General features: G+C 41.8%; 1 protein-coding gene across 1 annotated transcript in view; it reads right to left on the bottom strand.

Moving 5' to 3' along the window:
- Positions 1-21,431, bottom strand: part of EIF2AK3 (eukaryotic translation initiation factor 2-alpha kinase 3) — a gene marked incomplete at its 5' end in the record, with an annotated part of 40,673 nt that overhangs the window by 17,324 nt on the left and 1,918 nt on the right. The window contains 3 exons of the mRNA XM_009084337.1: positions 76-310; positions 2,800-2,930; positions 4,866-5,060. Of these exons, the coding sequence (XP_009082585.1) occupies positions 76-310; positions 2,800-2,930; positions 4,866-5,060 (561 nt within the window). The remainder of the gene's footprint in view (positions 1-75; positions 311-2,799; positions 2,931-4,865; positions 5,061-21,431) is intronic.

Below are 21,431 nucleotides of genomic sequence, written 5' to 3'. Positions count from 1 at the left end.
CACCTGAAACCAAAGATGAAAGACATCTTCAAAACTTCTACTTCTGTGATATTTAGTATTCTCTCTTTTCCCCACCTGGTATTCCCATTCCAGATGTCCTCCTCGTCTGTTGAAAGCCATCACCTTCCAGTCAGCCACCGAGACCTTTATCACTGTGTCTTTCATCATAGCTTCCTGCTCATCCACATCTGAAATAATTTTTGTTTCTTCTTTGTTCATATTTGATTTAAAATTGCTCTCAATGTATCCCGCTCTGCTTTCAATCTCTGGGACATAGCGCAGCTCAAAGTGGCCAACACTGAAATTCCACCTTAAAGGCAAAGAGAAAAACTTTATAGAAACAACTTGTATATTCTAAGGAAGTCCCAAATCCTCTATCCAGAAGATTCTTAAACTGAATTACCTATATTTGGCCCATATTTTCACAGTAAAATCTCAGACTGTTAGATGAACTGAACTGTACCAGGAAGGGAGTGCTACACCAGAACACAAACCAAACAAGCTGAGAATCCTTGTCCAACGTGATGAATGAGCTGAGAAAACAGCTGGTGAAGTAGGGCCAATGCCATTAAGGGTTTAGTATTTAGTATATAAAGGTTTAGAGGGCAATTAAAATCATCAAATAGTACAGCTGGGTCTGCTGAGTAGGGGAAGATTATGTAGTCGATGAAAGCAACAAGCACAAAGCTTTTAGGAAGGAACATTACACACAAGACATATTTCTCTTCATTAACTAAGTGAATTTCATTGGAAATATAAGCTTTTTCAAACTGAGGATGGGATAATGTTTTTTTTGGTTTGTTTTAGTCTCACACATAACCTAACACAGACCCCTTGACAGATACTTCATGAAACCAGGACTGCTCATGTCCCATAGGTTAACATTGGAAAAAAACAACTGCATAATGAATTGTATATGGAACACAGTTTTCTTGCCTAGTAGAAAGCTCTTCAATTTTTGTAAACCAACAAGTTAGGGCAGAAACTGAAGGCTATTTTCAGAAAGAGAAAGAATAAATCTTTCCTTTTTGCCGTGATACAGCCCAATGCTGTAGAGAAGATACAAATGGGAAAGGATGGCAAGTTTGTGTCTTGAACAGCAAAAAGAGGTAAACATTTCTTGAACAGTATGTTTGAGAGTACCTACAGTTTCTTATCAGTCTGGCAACCCACAGGAGCCCAAACTGTCTCCTTAAAGAATTCACACCCTCACGGTAAAAGTTTGGCATTTTTAATATACTCAGGTGATTTATTAAAAATATTTCTTTCTCTGGGTTAAACCCTCAGAGCTATCCTGTTCATTCCATGTCTCCAGGAAAGCACCTCTTTTTCTGACCACAAAGACAAGAGGATTCTGGTGTACAAGACTTATCAGTATGGTTTTGGCATACCTCTGCCTGCTAATATCTGTCTCCAAGAATCACAGAACCCAAGATTTATCTTCTGGGACATCTGATCTGTTAATCTACTGGAGTTCTAATTAGGTTATCTCTGATACGCTGCAGCCGCACAACCTGTCACATCCCGCTGCAAACAGAAGAGGGAGCAGAGGAACAGGGAATGGCGAATTCTCCGCTAAATCCTTGGGCACTTACTGCATCTGTGCACGGCAACAGCCCTTTAAACCTGTATTTTATCAACTGGGTTTAGGGTTTGGTTTTTTTAATAGAATACATGCCTGTATCTTAATAAAAATCTTAATGTATTAAACCTTCAACGTGACAGCATTAGGAAAGTCACAGACTGAAGCAGTTTCTACAGCCTGTAAAGAACAGACCACCTACATTATGAAATGAATATAGATTTAAGGAAGATTTAAAATATCAACTTAAAATGAAGACTAAAGACATCAAGTATAAAAAAAACACCAGCGACAGTTACCACGAGTAGGTAAAGAAAGAACTTTTAAGTAAATCATTAGGTCATAAGACTTTTAGAACTGCCTCTTCTTGTACATAAAGTAACAGAACAAATATTAGTGACATTTACCTTGTGCAGCAGAGCAGTGACAAACTCTGTTGAAGCATGCAAGCACAAGGGAAATACTTTTAATTTGATTTAGAGGTAATAAAAACATGTACATATCTTCTCTGTAATCTATGAAACTGAAGTTCAAGACAATTTTCATAAGCAGTGAAGAGCAAAAGGGGTTAGATCCTAGCCAACAGCCTGGTACATTCATTGGTTAACAATTCCCTGTTCAATTCCTACTCTAAGGAGAGTAAAAAGAAGGTCAAATCCTTAAAACACTACATATCAAGAATGTATCTCTATTGGATTGTTCTTAGAGTCCTGTGTCCAGTTCTGGGCCCCTCACTTCAAAAAGGACACTGAGCTGCTGGAGAGTGTCCAGAGAAGGGCAGTGAAGATAGCAAAGGGTCTGGAGAGTAAGTCATATGAGGAGTGGCTGAGGGAGCTGGAGGTGTTCAGTCTGGAGAAGAGGAGGATCAAGGGTGACTTTATTGCTGTCTACAACTACCTGAAATGAGGTTGTAGCCAGGTAGGAGTCAGTCCCTTCTCTCAGGTAACAAGAGACAAGACAAGAGGACATAGCCTCAAGTTGTGCCAAGGGAAGTTTAGGCTGGATATTAGGAAGAATTTCTTTACAGAAAGGGTGACTAGACATTGGAACAGGCTTCCCAGGGAGGTGGTGGAGTCACCTTCTCCAGAGGTGTTTAAGGAAAGACTGGACATGACACTTAGTGCCATGGCCTTGTTGATATGGTGTTAGGTCATAGGCTGGACTCTGATCTCAGAGGTCTCTTCCAGCCTTCATGACTCCATGATTCTGTGACTTACTTTTCATTGCCACTGCGTGGTCCCACAGCACGAACTGTTTTCTGGGTTCTGTGCAACAGGAGTGTCTCTTCCTGCTCTGTTTCATCGTCGTCCCACCGGCGACAGCCCACGGCTGAGCAGATGTACTTCACCTAAGGGACAAGGCAAGAGATTCACACGTGTATCTTCAACACAAGCAACGGTAACCAAAAGCAACATTCAAAGCTAACAATCCTTACAACACATTTTTGGCTCACAGGCAATTTGGAGCTCCGTGACTTGAGATGCTCAGTTTGAGGGATGTTGAAAAGCCTGGTTTAAGAGATAAGAGCTTTTCAGAACTAGAATTTTCAAACGCATTCTAGAAAGTTCAACAGTTTGTGCTATTTTGACTACTGTTTGACTATATTTTGTGCGTAGTTCTACTTCTAACAAAAAGAAATCTTAGCTCTCCCTTTCCCACTATTTCTATGGACATCAAAAGAACATTCCTACAAGACCCACAGCATAATTCTGCTTTCATGTCATATTTGTCTCAGCATAACTCTATCGGGTTCAAATGCAGTGCTATTGATTTCTATAAAATATTACCGTGCCTTCCCCCTTTGCCTTGTCAGCTATTAAAGGGGAAAGGAAACTTCATTGAACTCCCACAGTCATACAGACTTTGTAACACTCCCAATGTCAAACTGAATTTGCATTATATGGGCAATTGTACTTTGAAAAGGGAGTTGAACACACTTTCAGGAAGTTTGGATTGACATCAAACTGCCAAAGACGAGAGACTGCCCAAACTCTCAAGAAGGAAGTGTCAGGCACTATTTCCTCTATGAGACGCCTTTGACATGGTAAGCATAAGCCAGGAACCAAAACAGAAATGAAAATCTCCACTTCCTGAGCACTGTTGGAGGAGCACAGAGCCCTCTGCTATCAATGAGGAAATCAAAAGGAGTTAATGAACTCTTGTTTTGGGTCTATGCCCTTTATCACTAGTGATGACTCTACACCATGCCACAGAAGTGTTCTACAGTATTCTCACCATATATTTTATATGGTGAGAATGAAAAAATATCACCCTGATTTTGTTGGAAACAAACATTGGGAAGTTTAAAATTTTTTAACTAAATCTATTTTTTAACTTGTTTGAAAATGCAACCATGTTTCTGATTTAGCCAACATCTGTTCTTCACAAAGTATCTACAAGCATTTTAATGACATTAGACATTAAAGAGGAGGAGGAGGGGGATGTCAGTTCCAGGGCTTAATAACACAATTCCTGGGTTTTTCTAGCCTTTTTTTCGTCTGTGTCATTTCAAAATATCCAACTTTTAACTACTGCATTTCAGAAGAAAAATACTTTCTGAACTAGTCAGAGAGCAAGTAGTTTTTAACTTTACTCTTACATATCACTTTAAAATATAAAGAGAACTGAGAGACAGTAAACATACTGACAACAACTACAAGTCTTAAACTTGTAGCACATGTTGAATGCTTTTCTTTTCTCATTAGTTTTGAAAATACCGGAAATTAGTTGTGAAAAAGCATGCCACCTAAAGCCTTAACTGATATACAGTTACCTGAACAGCAAAGTCCACTTCAAGCAGAACTAGATGATAAAGCTGAACTCCTCTCCCAGCTAGATAGAAAGAGGTCATCCCTCCCATCCTCTCACTTGGCTCTGGTCACAAATCCCCTGTCCCTTCCCTTGGGCTGGCTCTGGCACTCCCTGACCCCTTGATACAGCTAACCCAGCACAAAACTAATCCAATAAAAAAATGTGCAGTGCTCTGTTGGGTTTGCAAGTTGAATCAGCTTAGCAAAGAGTGAGACAAGGGTTAAAGCCAGCACAGGGGATACAGCAGGAGCTCACAGGTAGGAGGAGATTGCAGTGAGGGGCTCATCCATGCCATCTAACCACACCAGCTTACTCCAACACACTGCATTTGTTGCCCAAGAAGCTCAGGTTCTGCCCTTTTGTGCCCTGAAGTTGTATCCTAGAGCTGTACCACAGTTTAAATCTCAAGAGCAACCCATTTGCAGACCGTGCTTGAAACACACATATACAAGGCAACTTTTCAGGCTCTTACCTTCCCTGAATAGGAGCTCAGTCCATAGGTCGTCAAGGACTTTCCCCCAACCAAGACAACATCCTCACCAAATTTGTAGGATGACTCCAGAAGGGATTCAACTGTGAAAGGAACTGCTTCCATGCTCTCTCGATCCCGATCCCACTGGAAAAGGTCTCCATCCAAGGAAGGGATTATCATCTTATTTCCAAATACCTAAAATAATAGAATTGAAGGTTAGCTATGATTTAACCATGATTTTATCAAAACACACAGATCACAAATGGAAACAGAAATGCTGCAAAGCAAGTCCAGTGCATTATATTCTGGTGCTCTAATGGTTCTGTATCCCGGAGTCTTACTTTTCAAACTTACACTGAAGGCAGAAAACTTTCAGGCATTTAAAGCAAGTCCATATATCACTATTCTTAGTTAAAAAACAGTTCAGTGCATGACACTGCTTCAAAACACTTTAAAGCTGAATCAACTGATAGGTTAGTATTCATCCAAACTGCAGACAGTATGATGCAGGCAGAAGCATTCTTGAAGGGACAGTCACTGGTTAAAGTGCAAAGTTTGGCAGATTATTTGAGATAGTTTCAAGACAGAGCATTTTAAAAGAAAAAGTGAGGCTGTTTTTACAACTAATGACTACTCCAGAATATCCATCCTCCTGTGAAGCAGAGAGGGTAATTATCACTGAGATCAGAGCTCACATTTCACTTTTGCCTTTCCAGACAGTTAAATCTAACTTCTCCTCCTCAGATGTTTAAGCACACTGTTCCTTTAAAACTTGCCTGGCTTTTCCTTAAACACACAAGGAAAGAAAACCACCTTTGCTGGGATACACAAGATTTCATCCATTACACTGAGATTTTCAAGGAGATCCTAGTTCAGAAGTATGAGCTAAGTACTAATGGACTTATTAAGAAACTCATTATCAGCATGATGGACCATAACTAATATTGTGGAGCCACAGTGGCTGTGCCCATCAAGAACAGTGAGGAATTGTAATCCACATAATCTTAGCTTTTCAGGATATGGATTACCATGGAAGATTTTAATGGTTTTTCAGAACCTCTGTCCATTTGGGCAGTATCCTACAACATAATTACATTAAATTCAGATACTTTACACATTAGGATTTAAAGACTACTTCTGGTACATGTCTATTAGTCACTTCAAACAGAATATTCCTGCTCAGATTCCAAGGCACAGACGTGTATTACAAAGTGACACAAAAGATGTAGGTTTCTGGTTATTGTTTCTGGAACCCCTGTAAGGATCTGAAACCACATCTTCTGCATGATTCAAATTCTCTCTAACATGAGACTTTTTCTTCCTCTAACTGGGTCACAGATAAGCAAACAGCATTATGCAAACTTGGGATCACCTACCCAGGGAGGGAAAGACAGATGTTGTAAATGTGTACATGCCATGACTAATACCTCTTCTTACACTGTTTGACACACCTCATTCAAAGAGAAAATTCAGGTGAGCTCCCTGACAGTGCTGGTGACTGTATTTAAGATCCCTAAAAGATCCAACACTGATGATTTCTGGTTTTGAAAAGCCTCATGATGACTGACAATTAAAATAAAAACTCCTCTCTGGAGCACAATGTGTAATTGAAGAGATGATAAAAACAAACCCAAGAGTATCTGCGAAGATGTTTACAAAGCAAAATGAGGTGTGTTCTTTCCCTCCCAGATATTTACCTTATGGCAAAAAAAGGGCAAACATCCTGGAAGAGACATTACATGTGACCTGTGATACACAACAAATGTTGCATTCTAGCCTACTATTGGGGAGGAAAAATAAACACACATGACTCTATACACACACAGAAATAAACCAACAAAAATGGAAAAATTCCTGGGAGGAGTGTCATTTATAGAAATCACCTGACCAGTGGAAAAATAAAGCAAAGAAATAAGGTTTACATAAACATTCATATTCAAGAGCAGCCTAGTGATCTTGAGAAACAAAGGTATGCAGATTTTGGAAAATACCTCTTTAAAAGCAAAAGATACCAGTGCCAAAGTTGCAGCTGTAACCATGGTGGATTATCTTGGTAAAACACTCAACACAGAAGAGTAACATCACAAAATGTTTTTGTAATACATTCTTTCAGAAAGGCATAATAATTCTGATGACAACTTTAAGCCTGTGCAGCTGTTACTTTGCATTAATAAATCCTCTGGTAAGGTTTCTTCCTGCACATGATCCAAATACCTGCAAGCGAGGTCTATTCTCACCTCCAGCAGTATGAGATATTCTGCTGCAAGGGCTGCAGACCATCCCAGCAGTTTGTGAAGAGAGGAGGCAGCAGTGTAAACTGCCCAGGAATTGCTGTTCAGCAAGGAAGACTCAGTGGGCAACTGCAAGCTCTGGCGACAGCATGACACATATCACCGTAAGTGTTTCCCCTGGCCAGAAGCTCTTGCTCCAGGGCCTGAGCAGGAATTTTTCCACTAGCAAACAACATGCAAACATTGGCCATTTCTGGGAACCACATGCCCAAATTCCCAACATGCATGAAGCTCACTCAGAAACACACGCCTGTATACTCCCAAGATATGCATCAAATCAGGTGATAGCTACAAAAATTCCCCAACAGTGGGGCACTGCCTGCTCATCTGCTAAAACCTCAGTCCCCATAAGCTGTAGAGGACAGACGAGACCATGTCGGTCAACTCCACTGATCACCTGCCCATGCTCTCAGCCTTGAGGGCATCTATGGGAGCAGCACGTCCTGCCTGACACTGGGAAGGAAAGTCTGAGAAAAGACACAACTGCTGTTGGTGAACATATCAGGAAAGGGAGCACAGGCAGAAGAAATTTGTTGTGGTGAAGGGCAATGCCAGGGTAGGAGCAGAAGGGGTTAAACTGATCGTAAGTGCAAGCTAAGACATTTGGGTTATGAACCATCACAAATGTGGTATTTCACTACAGAAACAGAATGGAAAAAAAATCACCTTCTTTTAAGATGCCTCTATAAATGGGATTGCTTTACACGGTGCTGACAGGGGACTGCACCTGATTACCACAAAGGTCGTCTTTTACTAAAATAGCTGGATTTGAAAAATGGGGCAGGTATGCAAATGTGCCCCTTGCAGGTGCCCACATACACGTGTAACAAAAGGCATTTGTGGCCACTTGTAGTGACATCTGTTTTCAAAACAGCAGTTCAGCCAGAGGCTTTGGAAGGGCATTAATAATAACAACTCCTATCCGAATTATGCAGCTCATTCTCTAGTACATCAGAAGCAGCAAAGGGACTTTCCTTGAAAGTACTAGCAACTAGCATCGGCATGCAGCTCAGGTAAAGGAATGACATCACCCTGTATCTCAAAAGCATTACCTCATCTCCTAATCCAAGGAGTGAGTCACCCAGGCAGTCAGCTGCAAATCTCTTGGCACAGAAAATGTAGGTTACCACGATGCACTTACACATTCCTCTGATCTGTCAATGTAAATAGCTATTTGTTCAGCTTCACTGGTCAGGAATATGGCACATAATTGTTAAGTGGCTTGTCTTTCAGAAGTCACACTTAAAAAAACCCCCCACATTAACTATCGAGCCCTAAATGAGACGCTGCTCTTTTGCTCATTAAGAGTTTGCAGCCGAAGTTGTCCATTGGCTCTGCGCAGGGCGCTGCAGCCCTATCAGCAGCGCAGGCTGCTCAATCTCCAGGCCGACGGGTGAGGTAATGCAGTTTCTAAAAAGCCTTCACAAAAAAGCAAAAAGGCATAACGATTCCAAATGGCATTCGCTACCAGGGAATTTGCTGTCTAGACTCTTTACTGGAAAGGAGGGCACCGTGCGCCAGGTGCCGCGGCAGGTTGATCGGTGCAGGAAGCTGATGATTTGTAGCAGTGGGAAAAACAAAATAAGAAAGAAAGGAAAAAAAAATGTGTAAACAGAGATCAAAACAAGCTGAAGTACTAAAGCTTCCAGGAGCTGTTGAACAGCAAGTATGACATTCTACCCCATCCCTAACAGTCTTTATCATCTGAAGCAATAATCAATCCTGCTCACATGCAGACACACCTGAGCCAAGTCTGGTGCCAAAACAGTCAATATTATTTTTACTGTCTAATAACTTCAAGGAAATAACTAAGCACATAGTTAAAATATTTTCCTTAGAATAGGAAGAATTATGCCTTTATAGAATAGGAAGGATTATGCCTTTATGTTTTTCTAACACTTCAGTTTATGGCTGTCAAATCTTACTGTTACTATAAACTACAAGAGCTTCATTCCACTTACTAATTAACTAAAACTTACCTATACGACCTTAAATTATAAGGGTACCAATTTTTTTCCTCTATGATTATCTCCACAATAGGATCAGTGTAACAAACAGGATCAAAGCCAACATCAAGCATGCTCTTAAGAAAGCTACTTCTCACTGAGAACTATGGCTCTTAAGCCTCTTTAAAATTAATCTAGGCAACATATTAAAAGTCACATATGGCAGCTTCTTTCTAAAGGGTAGAAACAGAGTCTGCACAAACAAATCTGGGAAAGAGAAAGCAATCTTGTATGCTCCACATTAAAAAACCCCAAACAAATAGAAAACCCAAACCTAGGGACAGACAGTAATACAAGTAAGTATCCCTATTGTATATGTTTACAGATTTTTCAGGTGAAACATATATATATATACACACACACACACAATTTTTGAGACATCTCTAGTTCATGCTGGTCTGGAACTGATTTATTGTCTGCTCTTTTTTGCTATGCATGCAGGAGGTTATCTGCACATATCCACTGGTTTATGACTTCCGTCCAATAGAAGAGGTTATTTCTCCTCTTCAGCTTCGATTTCAGGATGCTGATTCATCAGTTTTCCCTCCAGCTACCTAGAGAAATCCTGGAACACAGGGCAGTACAAGGATGACAACATAGTAACAGTCAAACCCTGATCAAACAGCAGTACAATGGGATGAAGGAGTCAGCTAAAGTCTTCAAACTTCTGCAAGGCCCACAACATCCCCATTTCCACAAGAAGAGAACAAAGACCCAGGCACTAGTACAATCTTCTGAAAAACACAAGCTGTTGAGTTAAACTATACTACTGCCTAAAGCACTGGTAAAAGAGCAAAGTATTCTTCAGAGTATACAGTGCTGTTCAACCAGCCAGGGAAGAAAAAAATTGACTGCAAAGGGGAGTCCGTGATTTACTTCAGGAAAATAACCTTCTGAGACATGTTCAAGGGCAATGAGGAAGCTGAAGCAGGAAATACCAAGAGACAGGTGGTTGTTTGTCTAGAAAATGTTTCCTTTCTGTGAGTGCCATTACTTCTGATCTCAGCACTACACTTGTTTACAAAGTGCATACCTGTTCCTGATCACCTCCTGTGTCTGTTAAGCAGTGTACATGCCCAGACTGTCTTGAAGACCAGGACCGTGAGACAGGCTGCACCTGGCCATCAGATAAATCAGTATTTTATTGAGCTGTTTATGGAGGCAGGATTAGGTGGCCTTCCCCCTCTGACGAGGTTGGAGCCAGCCTGTGACAGAGCGGCACATCAGAGAAGCCATGGAAATGGGTTTCGTCTCAGCTGGGGTGTGATAGACTGAAAGAGCACACCAGCTCTGCACAGCAACAATGAGCAGAGATGTGTCTCCAGCCTCAGGTGGATTTTTACCATCAGGCTGTACAGATCACCCAGCAACAGTTCACAGCATCTGTCAAGTGAGCAAACCTGGTCCCCAGCTCCTACCTACACTAAAATCCTTACAACAGAAATTTATATCTATGACAGTCTTTTTCTTCTCCTTCCACCACCCTCCATACCCCACAAGCTGGTAGTTTCTATTTAATTTTTCATGAGCACATAAAAAAAAAAGTAAATGCAACTTTCATGGCTCTGTATTTTGTGTATGATGAGCTCATGAAGTGCTGCTGTATGTAATCCCGTGCCTGGATGAGTATAGAGAACTAATTTCAAAATTCCTTTTTTTCTCTCTTCTCAAAGCAGCACCTGTAGCATCCTTCCAACGACTTTAAGAAATGACTAGAGTTGGTATCTCTGTCATGATTCTACACTTCAGATCTCAAAATCTGATCAGGTGTAAGCACCAGAATCCCAAAAAACCTGCTTTTTACACAGTGTAAAGAGCAACAGATCACAATAGCTTGAGAATTATACTCTCCAGGTTCAGGGGCATAGTATCTTGTTTGGCTTGAGTTTGCCCTTAAAAGAAGGGTCCTATGCCCTCCCTTGAAGAGCCATGCAGGGAATTGGAGGAACCACAATGTGTTAACTAGACCACCCCTGCTTCAAAAGAGATCAGGTCCCCAATACTGCTTGCTGTGCAATCAAACAGACCCTTCTTCTGAAGACAAGCAAACTAAAACACCACCGTTACTTTAATCACAGTCAAACAAGACTTGGGGTTTTGACTACAGAGATGCCAGCCTGCTCTGCTGCCATGGTAACAGACTTTTAAAAACTGTTCTCCTTAATAATAATAAAAAAACCAACTGCACGGTGCTTTAAGAAAGACTTTATTTTGACATTATTCCATCCCCCTCTTTTACATGGCAAGTTTTATTAATAAGACTGCAACAGTCTTCTGAAACTTAAGAGCAGTGCTTGCTGAGACAAACCAGTGCTGCTGCTGCTGCTACTGAGCCCATCTCTGAGCTCCTGGAAACTAACAGCACATAACTGAGTAGGTTAGTAACTAAAATGAAAATTACCCAAAGCCTTGCCTCTAGAAACAGGCCCTACACAAAACTTCATTGGCCACCACGGCAAAATTGGTACTTGTACTGGGTTTGCATGGCTAGGTTTTGGTAGAGGGGAGACTACAGGGGTGGGAGGGGCCCCATGCTGGAGCAGGGGAAGAGTATGAGGAGTCCACCCCAGAGGAGGAAGAACCGGCAGAGACAATGTGTGGTAAACCTACCACAGTCCCCATTCCTTGTCCCCCTGCACTGCTGGAGGGGAGAATGGACAGAAAATCAGGAGTGAAGTTAAGCCTGGGAAGAAGGGAGGGGTGGGAGATGGTGTTTTTAAGATTTGGTTTTATTTGTCATTATCTTACTCTGGTTTGATTGGTAATAAAACTAGTTTCCCTCAGTCAAGTCTGTTTTGCCTGTGACAGTAACCAGTAAGTGATCTGTTCCTGCTTTATCTCAACCTACAAAGCTTTTATTTTATTTCCTCTCACCTGCCCAGCTGAAGAGCAGCTTTGGTGGGCCCCTGGCATCCAGCCAGGGTCAACCACCACAGTACTGTTCCAGTACCAGGATGTTTTAAGACAGTATTTTAACTCTACTCCATGTAAAAGCTCTCCTAGACTCCTACAGCTAAGTAAGATGCTGCTCTTCAGAGAGAGGGAGCATGGGCAATAGCAGAAGCTCAAGGCATTTCAGGGGTACACGATTCACTGTACCCCACACTGCTGGACCTTGTGTGTTTCTTCCCTTAGTCCTGCCTGGACAAGATGGCTTTTCAGATAAGGACACACAGTCCACGTGTCTTGAAAAATTAAGTCACAGAACAACTCCTATAGGAAAAGAACCTGATACAGGAGCAGGACAGAACACAACAAATCAGAGTCTCCTCTTTCAAGGATGTGAAGAAAGTAGAGAGCAGGAAACATGCTGTGACGCTGACAGAGAGATTAATAGTTACCTCGTTATGGAGCACAAAGTCCAGAAGAAATTCGGAAATGAGATGTCAGTGGCTGTGCTGCTAAGAGGAATGATTTGCTAAACTGTCTAAAATGATTAGCCCTTGAAACAGGCACTTTCTTATACAGAAAAAGATATAGGCTGAAAGTTACAAAAAGGCTTTGGACAGAGTAAATCACTTTGTTGTGTATTGGGCAGCTGAATTCCAGCTATCTAAGTTATCCTTTCCCTGTGCTGAAACGGGTATTTGCATAGGTATTTACTAGAGTTGATCCATTTAAACATCTGTAAACACCAAAACTGCTAAACAGCCTATACAAAACATGTACTATGCAATTAAATTACAAGCTCTCCCCCTGCTCTCATCTTGACCCATGAGGTGAAGGGTCCAGAGCACAAGTCTTGCAAGAAGCAGCTGTGGGAGCTGAGGTTGTTTAGAAAAAAAAAGAAAGTTCAGGAAAGACCCTTATGGTTCTCTACAACTGCCTGAACGGAGGTTGTAGCCAGGTGAGGGTCAGTCTCTCCTCCCAAGGAGTGAGCAATAGGACAAGAGGAAATGGCCTTAAGTTGCATCAGTGCAAGTTTAGCTTGGCTACAAGGAAAACTTTCTTAACTGAAAGGGTGGTCAAACACTGGCACAGGCTGCCCAAGGCACTGGATGAAGTCACCATCCCTGGAGGGAGGTAAAGGACTTGTAGATGTGCCACTTGGGGACATGGTGGCCTTGGCAGTGCTGGTTTAGTAGCTGAACCAACCTAAAGGATTCTAGGATTCTGCATTCCCTCCACTTGGGACCTCAGGTCCCCATCACCTCGACAAGAGACTTAACACAGAAAGGCACTGCAGGGTATGCACTCATCTGCTGACATTGCCCTCTCTCTTTCTGCCCCAAGTAGGCTTAGGACAGGAGGCACAACAGATGTACATTGTGCACATACTGAGTGACAGAAACATGGCAGCTGTGCCAGACCTGGCACATATGCAGCAAGGCTAAGGAAAACCTCTGAGGTGTCTGACTCTCAAGGAATGCCCTCATGCAGTACAGGCTATGTTTCTGGGAGGAACAACTGCAGCAGAACACTCCAGCACACTGCACAGGGGCTCTTCTGAACCAGAGAAACCTCAGGGAACCATTGAAACATGGACCCTAGCATGGCTTCCCCAGCCTTGTCGCTTGCATTGCAGGTTGTTCGCCGGAGATAGGAGCTGCAGGATCTTTTCCACTTGTACTGAGGACGTGATTGGCACTTGGCTCGACAGTCAGGGTCTGCAGGGCTAAGTCCTGCTTCAGCAGAAGCAACCTAAGAGGAGAACAGAGAGTTTTTCTCTTCCAAGGGGCATGTGGCTCATCTTTTCAAGTCAACTGGGAGTCAGACTATCTGGCCCAGAAAACTTAGTACTTCTCTAAATAAGACAGGGACATGCACCTACAGCCCCTGTTTCCATTTCAATGATGGCTTGGGAGGGGGTGTCTGCCCACTTTGTCAAGAGATCCCAGGGAGCTCCTGCTGGGTGGCTTGATGCTGGGTGGGGTGATGATGCCCAGAACAGGCTAAACTGGGGGGCAGGGATGAAGGCCAGGTGATGTGGCACTGGTGGCTGTGACAGTACAGAGGACATGTCACAACAGCAACAGCCCCTAGGGACAACACCAGGCAGCACCACTGCATAGGGTCTTGTGCAATTGCTAAGTGCACATGCAGGGGGAAGGCTGAGGTAGGTGGGGGAGACAGGACAGATGCCATGGGGGGTTTATAACCCTTAGTGAGAGCTGAGCCTCTCAGGGCAGGGCATGGTGCTTCCCTCAGGGCTGGGGGGACAGAGGTCATCAGGACTCCCAATGGTGGCAGGTGCCCAGAGAGGCTTTGGGGATGTGCCAGCTGCCCATGGCTCCATGGGATGCTGTATCATGGCAGGGATGGGGCCTCAGGAGACTCTGCTTGGGTGTGTCTTGCCCTTTCATGGGGCACAGCACAGCCAAGTGCTAACCAGTAGGGTGGCTTGGTCAGGATGGGCCCTGTGCTGTCTCCAGTCAGAGTTTGCAGTGCTTTCAAGCCTGTAGACTGCAGTGCTCAAGGCTTCCATGGGACAGCTCACACCTTCCATCCCTGCAGTGCTCACAAACCCTGCCTTTGCTCCTACCCACCTCCCTCACCATCTCTACTACAAGTGTCAGGTCTTTGGCCGGGTCCACCTTGTCACCAGTGCAGGGACTGCTTGACACATGCAAGGACCTGAAGAAGCTGGTGTGTGACCTCCTTGAGGTCTCCCAAGTGCTTCCCAAGAGCACTTTCATGCCTGAGATGCACCAGCCACTGGGATGGACAGCACGATTGGATCCTGGAGTGTTCATGAGGACCAAATCTTCAATCAGCTGCTTGTGTTCCTGAAGCCAGCTGAGGTGCCTTTACAGCAATGCACACAGCATGGGCAACAAACAGGAAGAGTTGGAAGCCACTGTGGTGCTAGAAAGCTGTGACCTTATTACCATTACTGAAACTTGGCAAGCAATTTTGGATATCATGACAAAGAAATTGCTCATCTCAGAGACTGATCTTTCTAAAAGGAAGTTTAAATGAACAAAATTTATTTCACAATTTCTCTTGCTTTTGGCAAAGTCAAGAATTTTAGCTTTTTTATGAAGTGTTTTAAATTCAGTGACTTCTGCTGCATCAAACTAGTTTTTAACTGTCTCTAATAAAAAAAAATTACAAATAGTCAAGTACTTGTTGGTATTTTCCTTCAGTTCAGCATGAAAACAATTCTGTTCATAGCATGATAATATGACAATTGCAAGTGGATGAGGAAAAGGCTGAGAATCTGGTCTACCTGGACTATAGTAAAGTCTTTAACACCATTTCCCACATCATTCTCCTGGAGAAACTGACTGCTCATGGCTTGGATGGGTGCACTGTTCATTGGGTAAAAAACTGGCTGGACATCCAGGCCCAGAGAGTGGTGGGGAATGGAATTACATCCAGCTGGCAGCTCGTGACAAGTGGTGTTCCCCAGGGCTCAGTACTGGGGCAAGTTCGGTTTTCCTATCTTGACCTATGATCAGGGGGTTGGGGTTGGTCTCTTGTCCCAGGAAATAAGCAATAGGACAAGAGAAAAGGGCCTCAAGTTGCAGCAGGGTAGGTTTAGATTGGCTATGAAGGAAACTTTCCTCACTGAAAAGGTGGTCAAGCATTGGAATACACTGCCCAGGATACTGGTGGAGTCACCATCCCTGGCAGGTTTTAAAAGACATGTGCAGCTTGGGGATGTGGTTTAGTGGTGGCCTTGGCAGTGCTGGGTTAATAGATGGACTCTGATCTTAGAGGTCTATCCCAACCTAAACCATTCTGTGATTCTGCTATAAAGACACCTAAGCAAGAGACAGTGGTGATGGTAAACATCCTTTCCAATATTTTCAGCATTTTCACTACATGAGCATGAGATGAAAGGTGGTCGTAAACATTAGCCCAGTGACTGAGAGACCTTTCTGGTTTGTTCAAGGCAGAGCGTCACTTGTGAAGACTGGGATTGACAGCTCTAACATCATACAAGCCACAAGATCTTGTTCTCTAGCTGCCCACGTCTCATAACAGAAGTTATCATCCTTCATAACATCTTTAAAGCACAGTGAAAGGACATACATCAGCATCTCATCAGGGTTTTATCGGTGCTAACTACAACAAGTGTCAGCAAGACAGCCACCAAAGCTGCAGTTACAGGAAGATTTTTTGCTTTTTAATGGAACAAGACATTAAACTAAAACTAAGATGTCTGAAGATGTGCAGTTGTGATAAATACATAAAATGACTGGTCTAAGCAATAGCCCTACTTGTCACCTCAAAAAAAAAACACCCCACAGTACTGCATCATACTAACCACTAACTCAGCTCAGGCATCTGTCAGTGATTCCCCTTCTCCCCAGGTTTACGACTTCCCATTAAAAAGTTTTGTTGCATTTCCTAGAAAAGTACAACTTCCAGCTATAAGAGTGTACTTTACAACAATTAGGCTTTTGCTGATAACTTTGTGTTAACTAAGCATCACTGAAAGTTTCGTTTCAGCAGAATTAAATGTTTTTGTTTCACCAAGAAAGCAGCAAAAATCTGTATTTAGAAATCCACAGGTCTCTCTAGTAAAGTTTCCCAAGCCTGTCACCTCTTCATGCCCACGCACACCGTGCATGTTTCCAGCAACAGAACTGAAAAGAACCGCTTGTGCCATCAGGAATCACAATCCATCCCCGTAGTTAAAGGGCAGTCACATCCATTCTCTCCCTGCAAAACACAGGCTCCACTCGCCTTGATAGCCCTAATAAGCTTTCTCTGCCTCAATTGCAATTAGAATTTATCTTCCTTTGAAGTACAATTCTGGGCACTCACTTCTTATTCATTATGAGCTTTTCCAGGACCGTTTAAGACACTAATCTCTCTCTACCCGCAGGCAACACAGGATCACATTTCCTCCCCCTGCAGAGGAATGGAGATGCAGCTGATAACTTGTCACGGGATCTCTTAGTACACAGTTTTCTCAGCTTTAAACTGGTCATCCAATCTTCAACAACAAAACTGCTGTTATCAATCCCCACATCTTGTATTTCATTTTGTACAGTTTAATTTCAGTTCCACTACAGAAAACTTGTATGATGAAGAACTAGATGATACCCCAATCGTCCTCTACAGGAATGATACCTCCAGCTATCAAAGCATCTGATGGTCCTACATCTGTCTCAGTAATACACAAAAATAAGGGTCAGCTACAGGACACCAGAATACTCTTTCAGACAACTAAAATCATACCTTACCCACAAGGAAACAGATTTTCCCCAGATTAGCCTCCTCAATAACAAGACCACTGATTTACACTCTGCCTGCTTGAACAGAGTGGCACTTCAGGGCTTTACATCTGGTCACAACATAGTACAGCTGGAAAGTAATTTTACAGCATTAGTAGAATTCTCTAAAATTTTATTCTTCACTTTGTTGAGTAAAACTTTCCTTTATAAACTTTTGCACACACCCTAACACTTAAGAGACACAAGCTGCTATGCTCTGTATATCAAAGTCCAAACCCACTGCACACACAGCATTTGCTCCTCTGAGCAGCCTATACAGTGCACAAAGACTCTTCCAAGTGCTAAGCAGGAAATATTCCTTCTGTTGCTGATGTGTCCCATGCCAGATGTTTTAAGATGCACAAATATATTAAAAGTTAAAATTAACAATAGTGAGCTAGACAGAGCCATTCATTTTTAAGCAGAATTGAGAGAAAGCCATTTTCTCAGAATGCTTGCTTATTTTTGTTTGTCCACTGAGCCTTTGCAGAGTCAGAAGAGTGCAGGATTAACATAATAATAAAATAATGCAGGATTAATATAAATTCCTGATATTCAGCACAGCATTTAACAGCAGCTATAATAACCTTTCAGTGAAAATACTCAAGGCTGACTGACAGTCTTAAGTGTTCCCCACCCATATCCAAGACAAACATCTCAGCTTTTCCTTGGATGATATTTAGAGGCAATGACTTAACTGAAAAATAACTAAAGTAGAAAGCCGTGAACCAAACAAAAGCCTAATTTTTATTCAAAGTAATAAAATGCTGCTGCAGGGGTGCCCTAAGTGGTGGGTGAGACTTTCCTAATTCTCTTTCAAAGACACAGTTAAATTATTTACCCTCCCTGAACCTCTCGGAAGGCACATAAAAGAATCCAGAAATCACAATTCAAGCCCCTCAAAGGCAGTTTTGACCTCTTGCCTTGCCCTGAACTTCTTCAGTGTGCATTTTGCAATTTCTTCTGTTCCGAAGTGTAAGAGGCTAAAGGATGAGAATTGCTGAGTTTCTTTCTGTGTTCCCAAAGCAACCCAGGACAGCTTTTGGCTTGACTGGGTACAGAGGCTGCCTTATTCAATGTGCAGGAAAGTGCAGGCAGTAAGTACCTCTGTGAGTCCCAAGTGCCTGGACACTTCACAGCAGAACTCAGCATTCCTTTTGGGGAACCAAAGCACTGAAAATTTGGAAAGGTTTATGATGCTTATAAAGGGAAGGAAAAAAAAAAGAAGAAAGAATCATTCATACTGTACATTAAATGAAGTTACTAGTAGAGATTTTGAGATTTCAAAATCCTTTCCCAACTCACTGCCCTAACGATCAGTCAGTCCTTTCCAACAACCTGCTAAAGGTATCTATGGGTTGACATTGCTTATAATGCAATGAGTTTTCAGATGACTTTAGTGTTAAACTTGTCTGCATCTCCACATTTCTCTGGAGTAAAAATATAATACTTGGCTATTCCACAAAAACATGCCACTTCTATGTTCAAGAAAGATGACACAGATATTTAGGTTTGTAGGAAAGTTGATTTTATGTGGCTATCACAATAAAAAATTTAATACATATACACAATTCAAAAATCATGAGAGTCTTTACAGGAATAAGGGTGTTGACAGATTTGGTGACATGGCATAACCCAATTATTCCATTTTTCCAGGATACAATGGTATGTTTACTCTGACTGCTATAAATGTCAGTCAACCTTGTGGGCTGAAACTGATTTTGTTCCATGATCCTCAATCTCTCAAATAAGGAAATAAGATGCTTACCTAGGGATTAGTCTGTAACAGCCCAGTCATGAGCCAATGCAGTTACTTTTATCAAGTACATCCCACCATAGCCTGTGCCCAGAGCACAGGAACACCTCTGACCAAAGCTGAGTGGGCAGGGTGAGCTCCCTGCAGCTCTCCTGACAGTGGAGACAGAAGTCATGTCACCCTTGTGAATGCGTTTTTAAGCTGTTACTCTCACATAATCGCCAGCAAGTCTCCAACTGCTCTCCCTTTTCTCATCAAACATCAGGCACCAGCTTTTACACAGGAGTGTCTCTACCATCCAGCCAGCCCACAGCAGGGTTTTCTGTCTCCATCTCTTCTCCACCTTCCCGCTGTCCCATCAGCCATGCCAGCCACTGCTAGTTAGTTATTTTAATATACAGGCAAGTTCACAATTCCATTTCTCTCATTTAATAGATCTGCATAAAAGAACCAGGCATAATCCATTAAGTAATTTAGTACAAAGCTATGCAGGTAACAGAATGATTCACCCTCATTAGTAAATGACAACAGTCTTATAATGATGTGCCATGGACCATTCCCACTGCTGGAGAGGCAGTTTTCCATTTTCACTATGATTAAGCATCATTATTTTAACAGGCTGATTCTCCCAAAACTATTCTTTCCTAAGTACAGACACTGTATTAATTACAAAGCTAAATTTTAAAGGGTAAACTAAAGTGTTTTCACTAAAAGTAAGCTCCCTTTCAGAAAAGTGTGATTCAATGACTTTACTGTGAACTTCATCAGGCAACCTTTATGTGCAAGTAACAAGAAAACTTGGGAGTTAGAAACATACAGCTTTCATGGAGAAGGGATTTTCATTTTAACACAATGGATAAGGAAAGAAAGTTTTACATTCTTATGTACAAGACTGAAATGCAGAGTCATAACTTTACAGCATTGGCACCCTGACCATGACTTGTTTATGTTGGAGCTTAGAGCCAAGGAATGAATTTTAGCACTTTAGTTACCCAGACACACAATTAGTACTTCGGCAGCCTTTCCTTTCTAATTGATCTGTTCACATGACAAATGATGAACATCTCACTTGTCAGTGTCTTAAGCAGTAGTTTCAAGATCTGAAGCATTTGACAGAGTTGCTGGAACATTTGAAATTTCACTACCTCACTTTCCTAATTAACACACGAGCTCCAGACAGCCAGTCTGACATTTTACAGTTAAGCAAAGGAAGTAACTGCAGTTCTGTTAAATGCTCTAAGTCTGAAGATCTAATGTCTATTCTTAAAAGGCACTTGGAAATTAAATTCATGGTTTTGCACTAGGACCTGGAACTACAGTTTATTGCACTCTCACTGAAGACAGTTACAAAAACACCCTCATCAAAGCAATTAAGACACAGCAGCACACACTTTCCTCACTCTGAAAAAAACCACAAATCTTTACCACTACAAGTGTACACAAAAAGAGATTCTCATCTGCCATTTCTTGCAAGATGATGTAGGTTAACAACTTTCATAATGATACTGTTTCATGATGAATATTATGGTTGCTAGTACAGGAACCTTTGTTACCTCAAAAATGTTGGAAGAGGAAGAAAATGCCTCAAAACTAAGTTGGAGAGTGTAAAACTTAACATGCCACGCGCCCAAATCACAGAGGAAATACCATAGAGCAGGGATATGCCAGACTCAAAGACTTCAATAAATTTAGTATTTTGATCCAAACCAGAATTTTCCCAACAATTTTAATGAGGTCAATCTAGATACTACTCAAGGTAGTATCTAGATTCACTGCTTGAAGTCTTTCGGCTGATACTGACAGCAGATTAAACATTTAAATATTTAAATGCAGTTTATTTGGAGTATTCATCACTTTTGTTTCTTGTTCAATTCTGTCTTATCTCAACAGCATTTGTTTACATGACAGTAAGTCTAAAAAGGCCCATATTCATAACATGTAGCAGCTTCTAAAAGGCCAAAATGAAGTTTTACTTCCAAAATTAGTTCTCTCATAGGCTCTGCATCTTAACTGCCAAAATCTGTCATTGTCTTTGGCCACAGTTGTAAAAATGTAACCATTTGAAAACCCAACTGAAAGCCCAACTTCCTATGTGCATAACAAATGCTCTTTAAAAATGTATTTTTATGACTGCCACAACCTATTGCCTTGTAGCCACAAAAGGGAATTAAATATTGCATGGAAAAGCTACACTTGTTGTTGTCTAAACACCAACCTTTAGTTTCTACAGTCATATCACACTGTAAAAAAGATCAAAACTCCAGGCAGACAGGTTGAGTGACAAAATCCAGACTTGCAAATACACTTCTGCAGTTTGAAATGTTTGCATTCCCAAAACCTTGAAA

Source organism: Acanthisitta chloris, unplaced genomic scaffold (assembly GCF_000695815.1).
Source record: "Acanthisitta chloris isolate BGI_N310 unplaced genomic scaffold, ASM69581v1 scaffold8211, whole genome shotgun sequence".
Classification (NCBI taxonomy): domain Eukaryota; kingdom Metazoa; phylum Chordata; class Aves; order Passeriformes; family Acanthisittidae; genus Acanthisitta; species Acanthisitta chloris.
The sequence above is the reverse complement of the archived record's forward strand: the minus strand, read 5'-3'. Positions and strand labels throughout refer to the sequence as shown.